The sequence below is a fragment of the Antennarius striatus genome, chromosome 17 (assembly GCF_040054535.1).
Source record: "Antennarius striatus isolate MH-2024 chromosome 17, ASM4005453v1, whole genome shotgun sequence".
NCBI classification, from domain to species: domain Eukaryota; kingdom Metazoa; phylum Chordata; class Actinopteri; order Lophiiformes; family Antennariidae; genus Antennarius; species Antennarius striatus.
In genome coordinates this window covers 18,945,175-18,964,230 of record NC_090792.1, presented here as the reverse complement: position 1 = coordinate 18,964,230, position 19,056 = coordinate 18,945,175, and the positions used below count along the sequence as shown (strand labels likewise).

The 19,056-nt window shown below is 41.8% G+C and overlaps 1 protein-coding gene and 1 long non-coding RNA gene across 3 annotated transcripts; one reads left to right on the top strand and one right to left on the bottom strand.

Moving 5' to 3' along the window:
• Nucleotides 1-95: 95 nt before the first annotated feature.
• Nucleotides 96-18,922, bottom strand: rmnd1 (required for meiotic nuclear division 1 homolog). 2 transcript variants are annotated; one of them, XM_068339005.1, is made up of 11 exons: nt 18,212-18,922; nt 18,025-18,130; nt 17,877-17,952; nt 17,589-17,628; nt 17,392-17,492; nt 17,203-17,309; nt 17,067-17,131; nt 16,909-16,985; nt 16,704-16,824; nt 16,478-16,622; nt 96-424 (listed from the first exon to the last, which is right to left on the bottom strand). In XM_068339005.1, exons 1-11 carry the CDS (start codon nt 18,599-18,601, stop codon nt 213-215), a joined length of 1,440 nt encoding a protein of 479 aa, XP_068195106.1. In that variant the 5' UTR covers nt 18,602-18,922; the 3' UTR covers nt 96-212. The 2 variants fall into 2 exon arrangements, with proteins under 2 accessions (XP_068195106.1, XP_068195107.1); XM_068339006.1 differs by lacking the exon at nt 96-424 and adding an exon at nt 15,926-16,406 and having other exon boundaries at nt 16,506-16,622.
• On the top strand, nt 2,862-8,048 carry LOC137611192 (uncharacterized). Its single transcript, XR_011038596.1, has 3 exons — nt 2,862-3,222; nt 4,837-4,927; nt 5,058-8,048. It is a non-coding gene; the product is annotated as an uncharacterized lncRNA (long non-coding RNA).
• Nucleotides 18,923-19,056: the final 134 nt, after the last annotated feature.

Below are 19,056 nucleotides of genomic sequence, written 5' to 3'. Positions count from 1 at the left end.
GTCTGTGGTTGACCAGCATGAGCCAGGCTGAATTCTCCCCCCAAAACACCATAAAACAAACAGACATTAAGCATCACCCAGTTACAGAGGCATGTAATTGGGTGTAATCACATTTGGTCTTGCCTGGTTAGACATAGTTGATATCATCAGTTATTGAAGTCTGAAGTTGGTTAAACGGAGAAGCCTGAATGCTTGAGGGAACCTTCAGCTCGTTAATCCACCACTAGATGGCAGTCATTTACACGTAAAAACCCATAAGAGAAGGTGTGTGGATGCTTCCACATCCTTATCAGACATGATAAGGTTCCATTCCCTTCCTTGTGGAGCTTGTATGTGACTGTGAGTCTGTCTTTGTGAGTCTGGCGTCTCATCTGGGGTGTTCCCTGCCACTCATCTGGGGGAGGCTCCAGTAGGACTGATTCATCTGACAAGAAGATGATGAATGAATGAATGAATCATGAAAAGACAGTATTCTTGGTGATTTCTAGCCAAATCAACTTTATTCAATCTTTTCAGTCAGGCAGATCTGATTAGAGTCGCAAGAGTTTTTAATGAGTTTAGAAGTTTGCCAATCAGACTCAAAAGAAAAACTGTCAAAGAATGTTTTCCTGGTATTTCATTTGGTTATAATTTCTCAGTTCTTTGTTGGCCTGTAAACAAATATTTTGGTCTGACCTCAATAGAACCACAATTAATACAACCCCTTTGAACTCACTACAAACTTCTTGGAGGGATTTCCTCCAAACTTTGAGGAGCTGGGGGTCAGAGGTCAGAGGTTGGAGACAGACATTCACCCAGACCAAATCTGTAAAGAACAACCATAATGTGGGTAGAGATGTCTCCTGGATTACAGCCAGTCAGAAGATTTGGATCCTGCTCCAGAGCTGGTGGATTAAATCTGAGTGGACAGAGGGCTTTAGGTAAAACACTGCCCCCTAGAGGTAAATCTGATGGGTTAAATCTGAGTGGACAGAGGTGCTGAGGTAGAACACTGCCCCCTAGAGGTAACAGATACATTCAGAGGCCTTCGATAGAAGACAAGCCTTTCAATTTAAATCCAGTTTGAGGTCCAAACCAATAAACAACTGATGACAAACTCATGATTCCAGAGTCAGGAGGAGGTCCACAGCGCGCAGGAAGGAGGTGGGTTTACACATGTTCTTTCTACTTGTGAAAATGGACATTGACTAATTACATGTGGCTCTGAACATATTTAATGTGATTTGGTGATCAGACTGAAGCATGAGACATGTCTGACAGGTTGTATAAGGTACAACAATTACATGTTCCTGGAACCTTCTGGACAATAAATAGAATTAAAGTGACTTCAAAGTGTGGACATTGGAGTCGTAAAGCATCTCCATGTTCTTGATCTGGAGGAGGAAACAATCCGATGTCAGCTGGTTTGGCTGAAGTCTTATGTAATCTACCATTATATATTATAGTTATTCTAATATTGCTGTCATTGACTCATTATTTCCATTAGATTGTATTAAATTTACCACAAAAACCTACTTAGATAAACTGAGGAACAAACCCGTGTCGCTACAGGAAGCTGGAGGACTGATGAGTCACACAAACTGAACGGAATCTGACGTCGGAGCGCTCCGATCGGAGCGACGTTCCCAAACCCATGACATGGACTCATGTTAATGTGATCAGATATTTATAGAGAGCGATGCTGTTACGTGAGCTTCAGTTTGAAGCTAACCAGCTGAATTAATTCGAGTCACAACTTTGGGTAAGTGGAAACAGCTGATGTTTTCTCCTCTCATTACAGGAGCTGATCTTCTGAGGCCTGTTGGGAGGTCATGCAATAAAACGTAGGGGGGTCCGCGAGCCGGTCCACAATCGGGCATCCGATTTTATCCAATAAAACGGATGAAAGTTGGATGAATGAATCTGTTTTATGCTCCGCCAGAATGTCATACTCTACATTACAAAGATCTAAACTGGTAAAAACAGATTATCTGCATGGTCGATTCTACGATCAGTTATGATCTGATTTGATCCAAGATCAGCCGACAGCTGAACAGAGATTTAATTATTTTACATCCATTTATTTAAAGTTTATTTAACATCCCATCTGAATTCAGGATGAGAAATGAAATGTCCCAGCAGCCGTTACGTAAACCGGAGGTGATGATTGGCCGACCACCAACAACAGCCAATGGGGACTTAGCTTGACCCGCCTCCTATGATGTGATAAAAACCCTCTAATTGTTCATAGCACCACAGACCTCCACAAGAAGGCAGTTAAAATAAGACAGAAGTTAATTTAAGAGCTTTTTGTTGGAAAATAAATGTACTTTCGAGGAAACGGAAGTGAAAACAGGTCAAACAGGTCAAATAAAAGTAAAAATGAGTTCAATGAATGCAGTGATTATTGGCCACACAACAAGAACAGCCTTTTAGAAATTTACTTCATTTAGAGGAAAATGTATCAAGTTAAGAAATGATCAAAAATTACAAAAACAAAACAGATATTTCTCAGATTAAACCGAATATTGTAAGCAGCGCTTTATTTTAATGTTTTCAATTATTAATTTAAAAATTTATATTCTATTTTCATTGTAATTCAGATTATTAGTTATTATTATTTTTAGTAGTAGTAGTAGTACTTCATTGATCCCTTAAGGAGGTTCCGACAGGGAAATTGATATTAGTCCTAATGTTGCCCATTTCTTTTACCAATACAAGATTTCACTGATGACATTTTCTCTGTCAAAATACAATTTTTTTTTCCACTTTTGAAAAAGATTTAATGCACTGATTATTTTTTAAAGCCCCCCCGCCCCTCTTCAGGGCCTCCAACAGGATTGGACCGGCCCTGTTCCCCTGTTCCCATCCTTTGACTTCTTGTTTTTCTCTCATCCATCTGAGGTCCGGCTGTTGTCTTTTCTTTTTCTTTTTTTTAAATTTTTGATGCAATGGGGGGGCGGGCCGTCCTCGATCCGGACCTCATGTGATCCTGCAGGGAGGTCTCTGCTTAAAAAACCTTTTTCAACATCCAGGCTGCAGCATTCGGGAGCTGAGCGTCTCCATCTCTCTCTCTCTCTCTCTCTTTCTCTGACGGTGTTTTTTTTCCGGTCCGTGAACGTTTGGGATATTCCATCACTCCGATCCGGACTCTGACGCGCTGCGGTTCTGAAAATGGGAGCCGCTCAATCTGCGCAGCGGGAGGGCAAAGAGGATGCAGCGGATGATGGGAACACTGAGGAGGTATGTAACCCCCACCACCACCACCACCTACAAACTTATTTAATGTTTTCCTGATGCGGTTTTTAAAAAAAATCTGCTGCATCATCAGAGAAAACGACGTCATAGTGGTGCAGAGGGAAGCTTGAACTTATTGCTTTAAAAGTTATTGGAAAGTGTCCCCTCTGTCAATGTGATACCCCCCTACCCCACCTCCCCACCCCCATCCAGTGATGTTGCAGCATTCTGTTTTTACTGTACATGAACATCACTGGAGGAATAACAACCTCTCATTCCCAGATAATCCCAGGGGACGGATGGAATTTCGCCTTCGCTGCACTCAGCAGAAGGCCGCATTGATTATTTGTTGACGTCTGGAAAAGAACAGGAAGTCCATTAACAGAATAAAAAACAGGTCCTTAGGTCATTGGGGGGATAATTGTGGCTCTGATCAGATGTGATGTTAAGGAAATAATTGGCTAATTATTTCAATCTGAAGTTCTCTAACAAGTTAATGAGAATCATGTGAAGGTGGAACTTGGTGATGGGGCTGGACATGTGACAGGGATGAAGGAAGGGGTGGAGGCGATCAGTTCTTTCTACGTTGTTTTGAATGTTGAATATTGCACTTTTGAGTGCGTTTGATGGGATTCCTGTGAAGCTGCATGGAGGGCGTGTTGAGCTACGTATAAGCCATCAGTGAAATATTGTGCTTCATGAAATGGTTCTAATTCTAGATGGAGATTCCAGGAGTTTCTTACGAGGGTCAGACCAGCCTACCTCTGGTCTGTGAGACGGACAAATTGCTTTGTGGGAAAATACTGTACTCAAACAGAACTATTTTGAGCGTGGAATGTTTGCTGAGAGCACAACTTTAAAGTTGTTTTCAACAAATTGTGAATTAACATCAACCACGACAGTAAAGAACACACCCAGGACCAGCAGCTAAAGATCATTAAAGTATGGAATTAAAGTATTACATATATTTATTAGAATATCTTGGTTTTATATCTGACCTTGAGTGTTTTTCCAGAGGGAGCCTATAGGATTGGATGTTGTTGGTTCTTACCGAAGTCCGGTTGTGTCACCAATGGTGCTTTCTAACATAATGGTTTCTGGACTAGGGTCAGTCCATCCTTTTACTTCAGGACGAGTGAAGACAAAGTGTCGGTCAGCTCAAGAAGCTGCGTGCATCCTCGTGAAGTGGTGAATAATATTTGATTTGAAACTCCCCTCACATTATCCTATAATCACATTATCAATGGCCTTTTTATTGGATGCCGCAGAAGCATGTTTCAAATCATGTGGTCATTATTTTTATTTCAACATTTATTAAAGTATGATGAAGCTAATAATTTCACAACAGATTACAACATCAAGTGTTTTATAATCACCAAATGACAAAACATACTTACTAAAGTGACACAACTCAATATGGTGATTCCAGAAGTAGGAGAAAACATTTAATTCAAGATCTTGCTATGTTCTTGGATCCATGCCCTCGTCCATTTTTGTGTTCTTTTGTTGGCACCAGACCTCTTAAAACAGAATGTTTGAGGTAAAAGTAATGAGAAAGCTGACAACTAAAATAACCTAGTTTGCTTCCATTCTACATTTTACGTATTTGGTTTGTTCCAGACTGTCACAAACAATGAGGAGATCTCCGCCGTCAAAGATAGCTCTAAAGAAGTTGTTGATGGTCATTGTAAAGACGAGGTCTCCGTTGGAGGTGGGTTCTTTTTATCATATATCTGTGTATTCCTAAAAAGACTTGCATAGTTTCAACAGCATCATTTTAAACGGATTAGAGTCATATTTCTTGCAAAGTGTTTTAATAATTAATTTACTTTCTGGCTCAGCTCTGACTCCACCAGACCAAGATGTTTCAGAGCCAGAAAAGCCAATTGAAGAAGAAAATGCACCATTAGAAAATGTTGAAATTATTGAAAAGGAGGAAGAATCTCTGAAAATAACTGAAATGAATGGAAAGCAGAATGAAATGTCCAAAGGTTTCCGCAGAATTTTCAGCAACATTGGTTTGAAATGGACAGTAAAGAGGGGCTCGAGTGAAACTTCACCAGATGGGTCAGATGAATCCAAAGAGGAGGAACCGAGCATAGTAGATGTTGAGGAAACCGTGAAGGAGTCCAAAAGTGAAGTGGTTGAACAGAGCACCGACCCCAACGTGGCACAGGAGACTTATGACAATGATTCAACAACATGTCCAACCCTGACAGATGTTACTTCAGAAGATGTTTTAGAAAATCCAGAAAATAAAACATCTGGAATAAAAGAAGAAGAAGCAACGACTCCTGAAGGAGAAGATTCACACCAGGACGCCACATCTAAAGAGGAGCCAGATTCCACCTCTCCATCTAGTCCAAAAGAAGAGGAGAACGTGTCTCCAATCAAAAAATTTTCTCTGAGTGCATTTTTTTCTGGACTCTGGAAGAAAAAGAAGCCTGAAGAAGATGAGAAAGAGGAAGAAGAACGGATAGACTTGGAAGAAAAGGAAGTCACAGAGACAAAAGAACAAAAAGTGCTAAATCAACAAGAGGATGAAGAGGTTTGTCCAGCTGTGGTTGAGACAAACGATGAGGAAAATGAGTGTAGAGATGAAATGCTTTCTACAGAATCACCCCAGATGACAGATGAAGAGAGATCGTCTTCCAGGAATCTATCGACAAACTCTACCGAGACAGAATGTCCTCTCAAATGGCTGCTGACAGGGTCCTTAAAGAAAAAGAAGCAAAGCAGGAGGTCAAGTGATTCAAAGTTACACGACACCACAGAAAAACTTTCAGATCAGCTTTTGTTCACCGCTGAGAATCAGAAAGATCCTGAACCTCCCATGGCAGAGGAGGACGGAGAGGACAAGGGTGCATGGGCTTCCTTCAAAAGACGCATGACTCCGAAGAAACGCATGAAAATATCCTCCGTCAGCAATGAAGAGATACAAAGCTTAGGAGTGTCAGAAGCCGAGCCGAAGATGAGCGAAGGTGAGCAAATATCCAATCACAGCGAAGAAAATGGAAGAAGAAGGAAAGACTCAATTGTTTCGTGGGATGCTGTATTGTGTGGCTCCGGAAGGAAAAGAAGTCGGCAAACATCAGACTCCGAAGAAGAAAAGCCTCACATTGATATAAATAGTCACAAACAAGATGAGCATGAAGCAGCAGCAACCCCAAACAATCTGAATGCAACCTCCTTCCCCAAACAAGCAGCAAGTCCTTCAGATATAGATGGAGGGTCAACGTGGAGATCATTGAAAAAACTTCTGACACCAAAAAGGAAAGTCAAGGATGAAGATGTAAGCAAAAACGATATACAATCTGCTGACAAAGGAACTCAGACAAGTTATGACGATGATGCTGCCTCAGGTGATGAAGACTCTGAAACACCAGCTGTGGTTCCATTGTCTGAATTTAATATTGTTGAGACAGAGGTTCAAGCACAAAAACAGGAGCACGTAGAAAGTCATATGCCAGAGGAATCAAACAATGAACTCAAGCAAGACCAGATGCCTAAAGCAGTTCTTCCACTCGACGACCTGAAAACAAAAGCAATAAAAGTCAACAACAATGATGCTTCAGAAAAATATGCAATCACTGCCACAAGTAAAGAACCTGATGATGTTGCAGAATCAGTGAGTGAATATCAACAACTCAGTGACATTACAGAGGAGGGTATAATCACAGAGACCATGGCCACGCCAGCCGAGGATGCAGCTAGAGATGACACTATAGCAGAGGACCTCATCGAGATGACATCTGAAGCTGTAACCGCATTAGAACCCCCAGCAGATGTCACACGGACCGACGAAACTGAGATGGTCTCTGCCGTTTCCCAGTTATCTCTGGAATCTTCAAAAACATCTGGTAACACAACACCAGTACCAGCAGAATACGATGTCATGGAAACAGACGTGATCCTCTATCAGGTTGTTAAAACAATCTCTACGAGTCCAAAGGAAGCACCCCTTCGTTCAGATGAGTTGAACACAGAAAGAAGTGTTGGTTCAGTCTCGTGTCATGTACTCGAAAAATTTGTACAAAAAGAGCCAACTGTTCTTGAAATTCACAGAAATTCAGACGCAAATACCATAAAAACAGGCCTGACTGTTGAAGAGCTGGATGCAATCGATGAACTTGCAGCTACATCCCTAACAGAAAGCATATCTGAAGTCAAGGAGGTCATCTCTACAGAGCTTGTATCTGAAGTTGTTTCTGATGAGTTTGACACTGCTGAAAATACAGTTGATGAAATACAGGAGATCAATATAATAAATACAGAAGGAAGAGAAAGAGACTTAGACAGAATTGCTGAGAATCATCCACTGGTGAAAGGCTTACCAAAACCTGGTACAATCCTGCATCAAACTGTTGAAACCATCCCCATAAGCCAAAAGGAAGTCCCTGTTTGTTCAGATGAGCTGATTTCTGAAAGGATAGTTGGTTCAGTTACCCAACAGGTATGCAATTTTTTCAAAAAAGAGGAGCCAAAAGTTCTGGAAATGCACAAAAGATCAGATGCGACTACCATTAGGACAGGTCTAGCTGTTCAAGAACTGGATGTCATTCATGATCTTACAGCTTCATCCCTGACGGAAAGCATATGTGAAGTCAAAGAGATTGTCCCCACCGAGGTTGCATCTGAAGTCTGCATTGGTGAGTTTGACACTGCTGAAACTGCAGTAGATGAAATCAAGCAAGTCATTTTTACAAATAAAGAAGAAAGCGATAGAGATTTAGACAGAATTGTAGAAACCCATCACCTGGTGCAAGGCCTGCAGAAAACTGATATGATCCTGCATCAGGTTGTTGATACCATTCCTATGAGCCAAAAGGAAGTCCCAGTTTGTTCGGATGAGCTTAGGTTTGAGAGAATTGTTGGTTCATCCACCCAACAGGTACTTGAAACATTTGTAAAGGAGCAGCCAGAAGTTCTGGAAATGCACAAACAATTAGATGCAACTGCTATTACCATAGGTCTAGCCGTTGAGGAACTGGATGTGACTGAAGAACTTGCAACTTCATCTATAACCGAAAGAACACCAGAAGTCAAGGACATTGTTTCTAAAAATGTTGAATCTGAAGTTTCTCCTGTTCAGTTTGACACTGCTGAAACTGCTGTGGATAAAATGGAAGAAGTAATCGTAACAAATACAGAAATAAGTGAAAAAGACTTAGAAAGGATTGTAGATATCCATGACTTGGGGAAAGATCTACCGAAAAGTGATATGATCCTCCATCAGGTTGTTGATGACATTCCTATAAAGCAAAAGGAAGTCCCAGTTTGTTCAGATGAGCTTAGGTCTGAGAGAATTGTTGGTTCATTCACCCAACCGGTACTAGAAACATTTGTAAAGAAGGAGACAGCAGTTTTGGAAATGCACAAAGGATTAGATGAGCTTGACACAATTAATGAACTTGTAGTTGCGACCCAAACAGAGAGCACATCTGAAGTCAAGGACATTGTTTCCACAAAGGTTGAATTGGAAGTTGCTTCTTTTGAGACAGATGCAACTGACATGACTAAAACTGCAGCAGATGAAATAGAGGAGTTCAGGATCACAAATGAAGGAGGTGAAAAAGATTTTGAAACAATTGCGGACACCCATAACCAATCTGAAGCAAATTCTGCTGTGTCTGGAGATGGCTTCCCTGAATGTGACCACATTGTCTTAGATGTTGCTTCTCTAGGTGAAGAACGTCATGTTGAAACAGAGAGCCCAAATATAGGCTCTCAAGAAATAGACTCAAATGCTGCTATAATTGCAGATAAAACCAATGATGGGGCTATTGAACCAGAAGTCCAAACTGTTACAGACAACACAGGTCAGACTACAGACAGTATCACTCATCAATTTCAAGGTGGGGATCAAGATTTACTGCCAGTAGAGGTGGAGGTGTTGCAACAATTAGTTAAAGAACAAGCGGCCTCGTTAGATTCAGAGCCTAGTGTTCAGTATTATGAAAAGGATGTAATATCCAAGGAATTGTCAGCAACTGAGACTTTTGAGCGCAAAGGAGAAACAGTGTCTATAGCTGAAGCCCATGTAGATGAAAAACAGGAAGATTCTACAAAAACTGGACATGATCCAGTGGCAGAAGCAGCAGAACCTGCACGAGATTTCACATTAGATTCAGGAGAGATTGGTGTTCATTCACCAGAGGGGGAAGCAGAATTGGTGGACTTTCTTTCAACAGAAACTGTTAGAGATGAACCCAAAATGACAACTGAAAATCTGATCAGTCTTGAGCTGGAAAACAAAGATCAATCAATAAATGCTGTCAGAACTGAAAACGTTCAAGAATTGGCCACATTAGGATCTGAATCTGTTCCACATGTCACTTTAGATTCAGAGAAAGGCTGTGTTATCCAATCACGTGAAAAAGAGGAAACGACAAAGAAAGTTTTTGAAGTACAACCAACCACGGATGAGCCCAAGGAGGACACAATAATTCCCACTGAAGTCAATCTTGACCTAATGGTGGAATGTGAAGCTGGACATATTCAAAAAAAAGCATTAGAAGTTATCCATGCAACCACATCAGAGTTTGAGGAAAGCAGCTGCCAATCACTTGAAAAAGAAGTAATATCAGAGGACATTCTTGAAACAGAAACAATTACAGATGAACCAAAAGAAGAAACAGTACATCTCCCTGAAGACAACCTTGAGACAGCAGTGGATCGTGAACATGGACATGTTCAAGAATCAGAAGTTCAAGAAGCTGCTCAAGCACCTACGTTAGATTCGATAGAAAGCAGTGTCCAATCAACCGAAAAAGAAGCAATACCAGAAGACATTCCAAGGGCAGAAACAATTAAAAATGAACCAAAAGAGGAAACAGTACATCTCCCTGAAGACAACCTTGAGACAGCAGTGGATTGTGAACATGGACATGTTCAAGAATCAGAAGTTCGAGAAGATGCTCAAGCACCTACATTAGATTCGATAGAAAGCAGTGTCCAATCAACCGAAAAAGAAGTAATACCAGAAGACATTCGAAGGGCAGAAACAATTAAAAATGAACCAAAAGAGGAAACAGTACATCTCACTGAAGTCAACATTGATGCAGGAGTGGATCATGAACATGGACATGTTCAAGAATCAGAAGTTCAAGAAGATACTCAAGCACCTACGTTAGATTCAGAAGAAAGCAGTGTCCAATCAACCAAAAAAGAAGTAATACCAGGAGACATTCCAATGGCAGAAACAATTGCAGAAGAATACAAAGATGAGACTTTACTTACTGCTCTAGTCAATATTCCTTCATTGGGTACTTCCCAACCTGAGCACCTTCAAGAAACAGAAGTAATAGAAGCTTTTCAAGCAGCCATACTTGAGTCAAAAAAAGGTAGTGTTCAGTCACTTGAAGAAGATGCAAAAGAACTGAAGATTCCAGAAGTACAAACAACTACGGAAGAACACGAGAAGGAATCAGTACTTCCCATTGAGGTCAATCATGAGCCAGTGATGGACTCTCAACCTGGACGTGTTCAAGAATCAGAAGCGTTGGAAGATAGTCAGGTACCCACATCAGATTCAGTGGAAGACAGTGGTGAACCACTCGAAACAGACACAACATTAGAGAATGTTCCTGAAGCCAAAACAGTTGCAGATGAACCAAAAAAGGAAACAGTTCCCAAGAAAGTCAATCTTGATTCTGATGACGCCTCCAAATCTAGACTTGCTCCAGAGGCCTTACAAATTGCACAACCAGTGCCTCTAAAATTAGTCAAATGTAGCCCTCCAGAACCCGCAAAAAACATATCAGAGGGCATTCCTGAGACAGTAGTACTGGCCACTAAAGTCAGACTTGAACCAGTGGATAACTTTGCACCTGTAGATGTTCTAAGATCAGAACACGTTGCACAGGTTGTACAAGAAGCAACATCAGCATCAGTGGAAGGCAGTATTAAAAGACTTGTACAAGAAATAAGAGCAGAGAACATTCTAAAAGCGGAAAGAACCATAGCCGAACCCAAAGACGAAACAGTATCTTCCCATCTTGAGTCGATTGTGGATTCTGAACCTGGACATGTTAAAAAATCAGTTGTTTTAGAGTTGGTTCAAGTACCTGCAGCAGATTGCACAGACAAAAGTCATAAATCACTTGGAAAAGAAGTAATATCAGAGGAGACTATTACAGATCAACTCAAAGAGGAAATAGGACATCTCATTGAGGTCAACCTTGAGGCAGCAGTGGATGCTCAACATGAACATGTTAAAGACTTAGAAGTTCAAGAAGCTGCTCAAGCACCCACATTAGATTTGGTAGAAAGCAGTGTCCAACCAACCAAACAAGAAGAAATATTAGAAGATATTCCAGGGGCAGAAACAATTCCAGAGGAATACAGAGATGAGACTTTACTTAACGCTCTAGTCAGTATTCCATCACGGGGTGCTTCTCAATCAGAGCACCTTCAAGAACCGAAAGCAATAGAAGCTGCTGAAGCAGCCATACTTGAGTCAAAGAAAGGTATTATTAAATCACTTGTAAAAGATGCAACATTAGAGAACCTTCCTGAAGAAAGGACAGCTGCAGATGAATCAAAAAAGGAAACAATTCCCACAACAGTCAATCTTGATTCAGCTGATGCCTCCAAACCTAGAGTTGCTCCAGAAACATTACAAACTGCACAACCAGTCCCTCTAGAGGTAGTGGAATGCATTACTCCAGAACTTGCAAAAACCATATCAGAGGACACTCCTGAAACAGTAGTACTTACCACTGAAGTCAGACTTGAGACAGTGGCTGGTCAGGTACCCACATCAGATTCAGTAGAAGGCAGTGTCAAATCACTTGAAATAGATGCAACATTAGAGAACCTTCCTAAAGAAAAGACAGCTGCAGATGAACCAAAAAAGGAAACAATTCCCAAGAAAGCCAATCTTGATTCCGACGATGCCTCCAAACCTTGTCTTGCTCCAGAAGCCTTACAAATTGCACAACCAGTCCCTCTAGAACTAGTCAAATGTAGTACTCCAGAACTCGCAAAAACCATATCAGAGGACACTCCTGAAACAGTAGTACTTACCACTGAAGTTAGACTTGAGACAGTGGCTGGTCAGGTACCCACATCAGATTCAGTAGAAGGCAGTGTCAAATCACTTGAAATAGATGCAACATTAGAGAACCTTCCTAAAGAAAAGACAGCTGCAGATGAACCAAAAAAGGAAACAATTCCCAAGAAAGTCAATCTTGATTCCAACGATGCCTCCAAACCTTGTCTTGCTCCAGAAGCCTTACAAATTGCACAACCAGTCCCTCTAGAACTAGTCAAATGTAGTACTCCAGAACTCGCAAAAAACATATCAGAGGTCATTCCTGAGACAGTAGTACTCACCACTACAGTCAGACTTGAGCCAGTGGATAACTTTGTACCTGTCGATGTTCCAAAATCAGCACAAGTTGTACACGCAGCAACGTCAGCATCAATGGAAAGCAATGTTCAACAACTTGGACAAGACATAATAACAGAGGACTTCTTGAAAGCTGAAAGAGCCTCATCTGAACCCAATGAGGAAACAGTACCTTCCAATCTTGAGTCAATGATGGATTCTGAGCATGGACATGTTAAAAAATCAGTTGTTTTGGAAGTGGTTCACGTACCTGCAGCAGATTCCGTAGATGAAAGTCATAAATCACTTGAAAAAGAAGTAATATCAGAGAATGTTCCAAAAGTAGAGACTATTACAGATGAACCTAATGAGGAAACAGTACATCTTACTGAAGTCAACCTTGAGGGAGCAGTGGATCCTGGACATGTTCAAGTCTCAGGAGTTCAAGAAGCTGCTCAAGCGCCCACGTTAGATTCAGTGGAAGGCAGTGACGGATCACTTGAAATAGACACAACATTAGAGAATGTCCCTGAAGAAAAGACAGCTGCAGTTGAACCAGAAAAGGAAACAATTTCCAAGAAAGTCAATCTTGATTCCAATGATGCCTCCAAACCTAGACTTGCTCCAGAGGCCTTACAAATTATACAACCAGTCCCTCTACAATTAGTGGAATGTAGTACTCCAGACCTTGCAAAAAACACAACAGAGGACATTCCTGAGACAGTATTTCTTGCCACTGAAGTCAGACTCGACCCACTAGAGGATTCTAAACCTAGGCTTGTATTACACGCACCCATATTAGCCTCACAGAAAGGCAGCTCTGAATCTCTATTGAAAGAAGAAGCAGAAAACCTTTCCAAAAGAGTAACAATCACAGGTGAATTAAAAAATGAAATAGTCCTCCCCTCTGAAGTCAGTCGTGAGCCAATGGTGGAGTCGGACCCTGGGCATTTTGAAGAACCAGGAGTATTGCAAGTTGTTCGAGCAGCCACGTTGGAGTCAGAAGAGGGCAATGCTGAAGAATTTGAAAAAGAACCAATGTCGGGTGATGTTCATCAAGATGACCCCAACCTTGAAGTGCAACGTAGTTCAGTCCAAGTCAATGATGAGCAGGAAGAAAAATCCGAGTTTCCAGACATTGAGATCAAAATTGCTGCAGTTGAACGTGTGGTAGTATGCAGTCTCAAAGATGAATGTAATCTCCAAGATGTTTCAGTTACATTACCCAATGTTTTGATAGAGAAAACATCACCAATCAGTGAAGCCGTAATTAACACAGCGGTAACTGCAGAAGTGTTCAAGGGGGAAGTCAAGGCTACAAAACCATTAGTGAAACGCAGTTTGGCTAAGTCAGCAGAGGAAAGTAGCAAGGTTGTCAAGATGCCCATGCAATCGGCAACTTTTAAGGATGATCACAGTATTCAACTGGAAGCGATCAATGTTGATGTTAAATCAGCAGAGATTGTTGTGGATTCTGGGACAGAGGTAGGGCAGACAGATGTCAAGGACATGATAGATGTTTGTCATGAAACGGTTGAAAAGGTAGAAAATCTCTCTACAAATCCAGAAGAGGAATTGATAAAGAAGGAAAACAAGGCAACCATTCAAGAAGTCTTTCAACACGTAACAGCAAAATTACAAGGGGCAGTACCGGTATTAGCATCTGCTAGCCTTGAACAAGAGGTTACTGAAAGAGCAGATGATATATCAAGAGCTGAAAATGAAATAACTGATGTGGAGGATCAACATGCACTCATGAAACCAACAGACCCATCTCAGGCTGAAGTTGAAGAGGTTAAAGAAGAAGAATTTACGAAATCTACACCTGAGAGCCAGAACCAGACAGAATTTCCTGGGGTCACAGCTCAGACAACACAAATCACAGAACCAGAAGCAGTTAAACCAGAAAGAACCCCAATCCTGACCCAAATGGTAGAGCTGGAAGTTGATATCCAGCCAATGGAAAAAGTGGAACCAATAGAACAAATACCAACAGTGGACAGAGCAACCTGCCGTGTTCAGGCAGCAGAAAGGGTACAACCAGTAAGACCAACACAAAAGACAGAAGCGATCCAGAGTCGGCCAGTACTCTCTGAAGCAGAGAAACAAATGGCTGAGAAAAGTGACCAAGAAGTGTGGATAGATGCCAATGAAATCTTCTGCACTCCAGAGAAAACAGAGGTGTTCCATGAGGTGGAGGAATATGTAGAACCTCAGACAGTGGGTGAACAAGACGTAAAGGAAGGACTTGGATATGAGGGGGAAGCTACTTCTGGAACCCAGGCTCTTGAAGATGAGCATAAACAAGCAATTCAAATAACAAGAGAACAACATGAGAGTGAAGAGGAAGATTTTGCAATTGCACTGGATGATCCGGAAATTGTGACTGCGACCGTCACCATAGAGACAGCTTAATGTCAGCAACATCTCTACTTGGTAAGCTTGTGCCTTTACTCTCATGTCAATCACATGCTGACATGTTGCATCGCATTAATTTGGACTGTGCAGATAAATTAATTTTATGCTTTGTTCCCTGTCAAGGTCGGGCAATCAGAGAAGTCCATGAAGTCTGAACAAAGCTTTTCTATTAAAGCTGGATAAGTGCAAATCTCAGGGGAACGCAGTGAAACTGGAGTCAAGTCCATCCATTACGACATTAGGACTGTCACAAAAATTTAACAATCAATCAATGATCAAATAAGCGAAGCAGTTATTTTGAGTCAGTAGAATCGCTTCCATCAATCTGTATAGAAACCGCTCCTTTCCAGGTCGTTTCTGCTATAAGTGTAGAATAACATTATCCTTTAGCACCACAGAATGTTTAAACATCCAGGTATTTAACTTAACATTAATTATTCAGACACAAGAACACCTCTGTTTGGTTTTAGGTTATCTGCAGCTAAAATCATGCTGGAGTTTTCAAATGAGCAAAAGATAAAAGATGACAGTGCCAGTGAACAGCTCTTTTTCTCAAGTGTATTTGTATTATTAAACTATAGACTGACGCTAAAACGTAATCAAATCATTAATACCCATTCTGAACGTCGGCTACAAGCTGTTTGTCAATGAGTTGAATTTATTTTACTAATCACGTTAGTGTCTTAATAAATCATGTTTCTGGTGTGAGTCTGAATAGAATCTAACTCTTAGAGACAATAACAGCTTTTTGGTGCTTCGTGACTCCTTCAGCTTTTTGTGGCAACTGGAGCGTTAGAGGCAGACCTGAGCATGAGTTATCTGTATATGATCTTGTATATAATAAAGTTATTCCACATCCACACATGAAGAACTGTTCCTCATGTGTTGTTTATGAGCTCGATCAATCATCTGGAGCGACTGACAAACCAACCAACCATGAGAACACAACGTCATCAGTGATATGTAGACCAGTACTTTATTTCACATTTAAAAATGCAAACCCGATGAATTTATACTTCATCTGTTGCTATAGTTTCAATCACGAGTACGACGTCACACGTTAAAAATGAGCTGTCTCTGAAAACCAGCGTCCTTCATTCTGAAGAAGAATCACAAACTTGCTCCTCGTGAGGTGAAATGCCATAAAGCACAAAAAAGAAAAAAAAAAAGCAGTCATTTCACATCTCAAAATCCTGCCGGAGCTCGAAGTCGTGATCCTCAGATTCACAGATCTTTGTTTGAATGTGAGAGTAGCTGAACTAAAACAAGACAGACATTCAAAAACATGTTTGGTTTCTTCAGAAAAATGACGTCACGGATCAGGAACAAAGTGCTTCTGAGTTCTGCAGCATCGTTCTTTAATCTCCAGGTTCCGTTTTTTGGGGGTTTTTTTTTAGTTTGCATGAATTTAGAAGATCATTTTTGCAAGTTCAAACAAAATCTGAGAGGAAAACAAGTGAGAGATTTAAAAGACCGTAAAAGTTTTTACACATTATTTAATTATATTCCTACCATCAAAGACGTATTCTCCATCTTTTACCTCGATGGTGATGAGGATGACGATCATCCACTCCAACCTCAGGCTGTGCTTCTCGTTCAGGTGGCTTCTCATCAGGTCCGTCAGCTCACCGCAGTGGATCAGCTTCTCGTTCACCACCTGCGATTCACAGATAACTCGTGACGAGTCTTCGCCTCGCGGGCGTCAAGATACGACTTCGTCTGCGGCGGCTTCTTTTACTTTGACTCTGCGGTTGATGCTGAGGAACTGACACGTCATGTCGTAAAGCTTCTCCAGGTTTTCTCGGTCCCAGTAGAAATCCGGCGTGAGGAGCAGGTCGGACCTCAGGTTTATGAAGTGTCTGTCAGAGGAGGACGGAGGTAGAAGGATGGAGGTCTGCGGTCTTCGTCACAGATCGGTAAAATAGAAAAGGTTTGGACTTCACCTTAAAGTGAAAAGCTCGCCGATCTTCTTCATCACCTCTGCCGCGGACAACTTCACCCGCTTTCCCGACTTTAATGTCTTGACGAGGAAAAACAGGTCGAGGTTAAAAAACAGGAACCAAACACGAACACCGAGGGTCAAAGGTGAAGACAACCGTACCTCAGGAATCGTCTGAATGGAGTCCACGAAGCTGTCTAACGACTCCTCCCAGATCGCCAGCTTCACTGGAAGACATAGAGGCGTCGGTCAAAGAGGCCGAGAGCCAATCAGAGCAAACCTGAGTCAAACGTCTCACCTGACAAACACAAAGCGTTAGAAAAGGCAAATTTCTCCAGAATAGTTTCCTGTGGATCCATCTGGCTGTTGAGAATAAAGTTTCCTCGCTCTAGCTTCGTATTCTTTCTGAAGGAGAAGGAGAAGAAGAAATGAATGAATGAATGATAGTCCAAAGTCACAACCGACATGAGGGCGGAGGTCGACCTACTCCGTGATGCTGTACTTGATCTCTTCATTTTCCCAGTGGACTAAGGCGACCTCATAAGGCTGGAGCTCGTGGCGCTCCAGGATCCTCAATACTGTTTTTATCTGACAGGAAAAAAACAAAGAAAACTCAAAGACTGTTGAAGATGTTTCCTCCACAAGAGGCAAATGAAAAGTTAAATTAAATAAAGACGTGCTTACAGTTTTGTCCTCAACATTCCAGAAGATAACTGAACCTTCCCTGGAACGTCGGATTGAGAAAGAAAAAAAATGTTTTAAACGATACGGAAACATGATGACGAACATCCTTTGGTTTCAGACCACCAAAATAAAAGGCTTTTAAAATTCAACATGAAACAGACTTGATTTGAGACTCTGATGGCTGTAGTTTTATCCTTTCAAATTAAAGCACTGCATATTATGTATAAATATTCTCATCATTATATATCAGATCACCTACTTTGAAGACAAATCTCTTTAAAAACAGACCTGAAGAAGAAAATCTGAGCTCCGTCGTCCGGTTTCGCCGTCATGTCTGTGGTCATCAGCAACACGTTGGAGGCATCTGAAATTAAAACGCGTTAATCTGATCCAGCTTGAGCACCTTTCATCCCCCCTGGGTAGGAAGTCCTCGTACCTCTGGGCAGATCCACCTCGGAGAAGCCGTTGTTTATCAGGTCGTGGTAGAGGGTTGGCAAATGATATTGATCGGCTGTGGCGAAGGCGATGCACTGCATCATGTCCTACGGGGAAACACAGAAGCTGAAGCAGAAACATGACATGAGTCCAGACACAGGGTTCCCCCATCCAGCTGGATGGATCACCTGGTCCTCCTGGAGGGGCTGGCTGGTTCTGGAGGGCTGTTTGGTTCTGGGGCCCTTGGAAGCCCTCTTTCCAGGTACTGCCGCTGGAGGTAAAGTCGATTTTAACATCGACATCAGAAGAGGAGATGAATGAAGATATCTGTGTCCACATCCAGCCAGAATGCCGGGCTCAGGTGACAACCGGCTCCTGAATCCACCTGAGCCAGGTAGAACCCCTGGTTGAAGTAGATGGTGGCTGAAACAGCAGGTCCTCACTGGGCCTGCACATTCTGACAGAGTCCTGGGTTTACACTCATACTGGGACATACTGGTAGAGGCACACATGGACACTGGTGTCCAGTCTAGAGGTCGTTGAGGTCCCAGTCTGGTCCACAGCCTGCAGAGGATCATCTCGCACGGAGAACCGGAACCGTCGGTGATTAGCCTAGCTTAGCTTAGCTTAGCTTCCAACAACCACTCTATGCTTTATGTCAAACAAACTACGACAGGGTTAGCTTATGCTAATCATGAGGACTCTGCAGCAGCGTGCTGCCGAGCATCAGCGGCTGCTAGCGGGTGTGTAGCGTTAGCACGCGGCTAGCTTACCGGTAAAGGTTAACGTAAACAGGCTTTAATAATAATAATAATAATAATAATAAACACCTAAACAACAACAACAACCGGAACGCTACGAAGAAAACAAGTTAAAGGACATGGATGTGACTGAGACGTGCCCGGGGGGAGGGGGGCGTGTCTGTTCTTATCAATAAAGTTTTGTTCGCGAGTATTTCCTGTTTGTGATGACGTAGAGCTGAAATTTAAAAACCCGGTTTTTGGACTGGCAGGCTTACAGGCTCAAGACATCA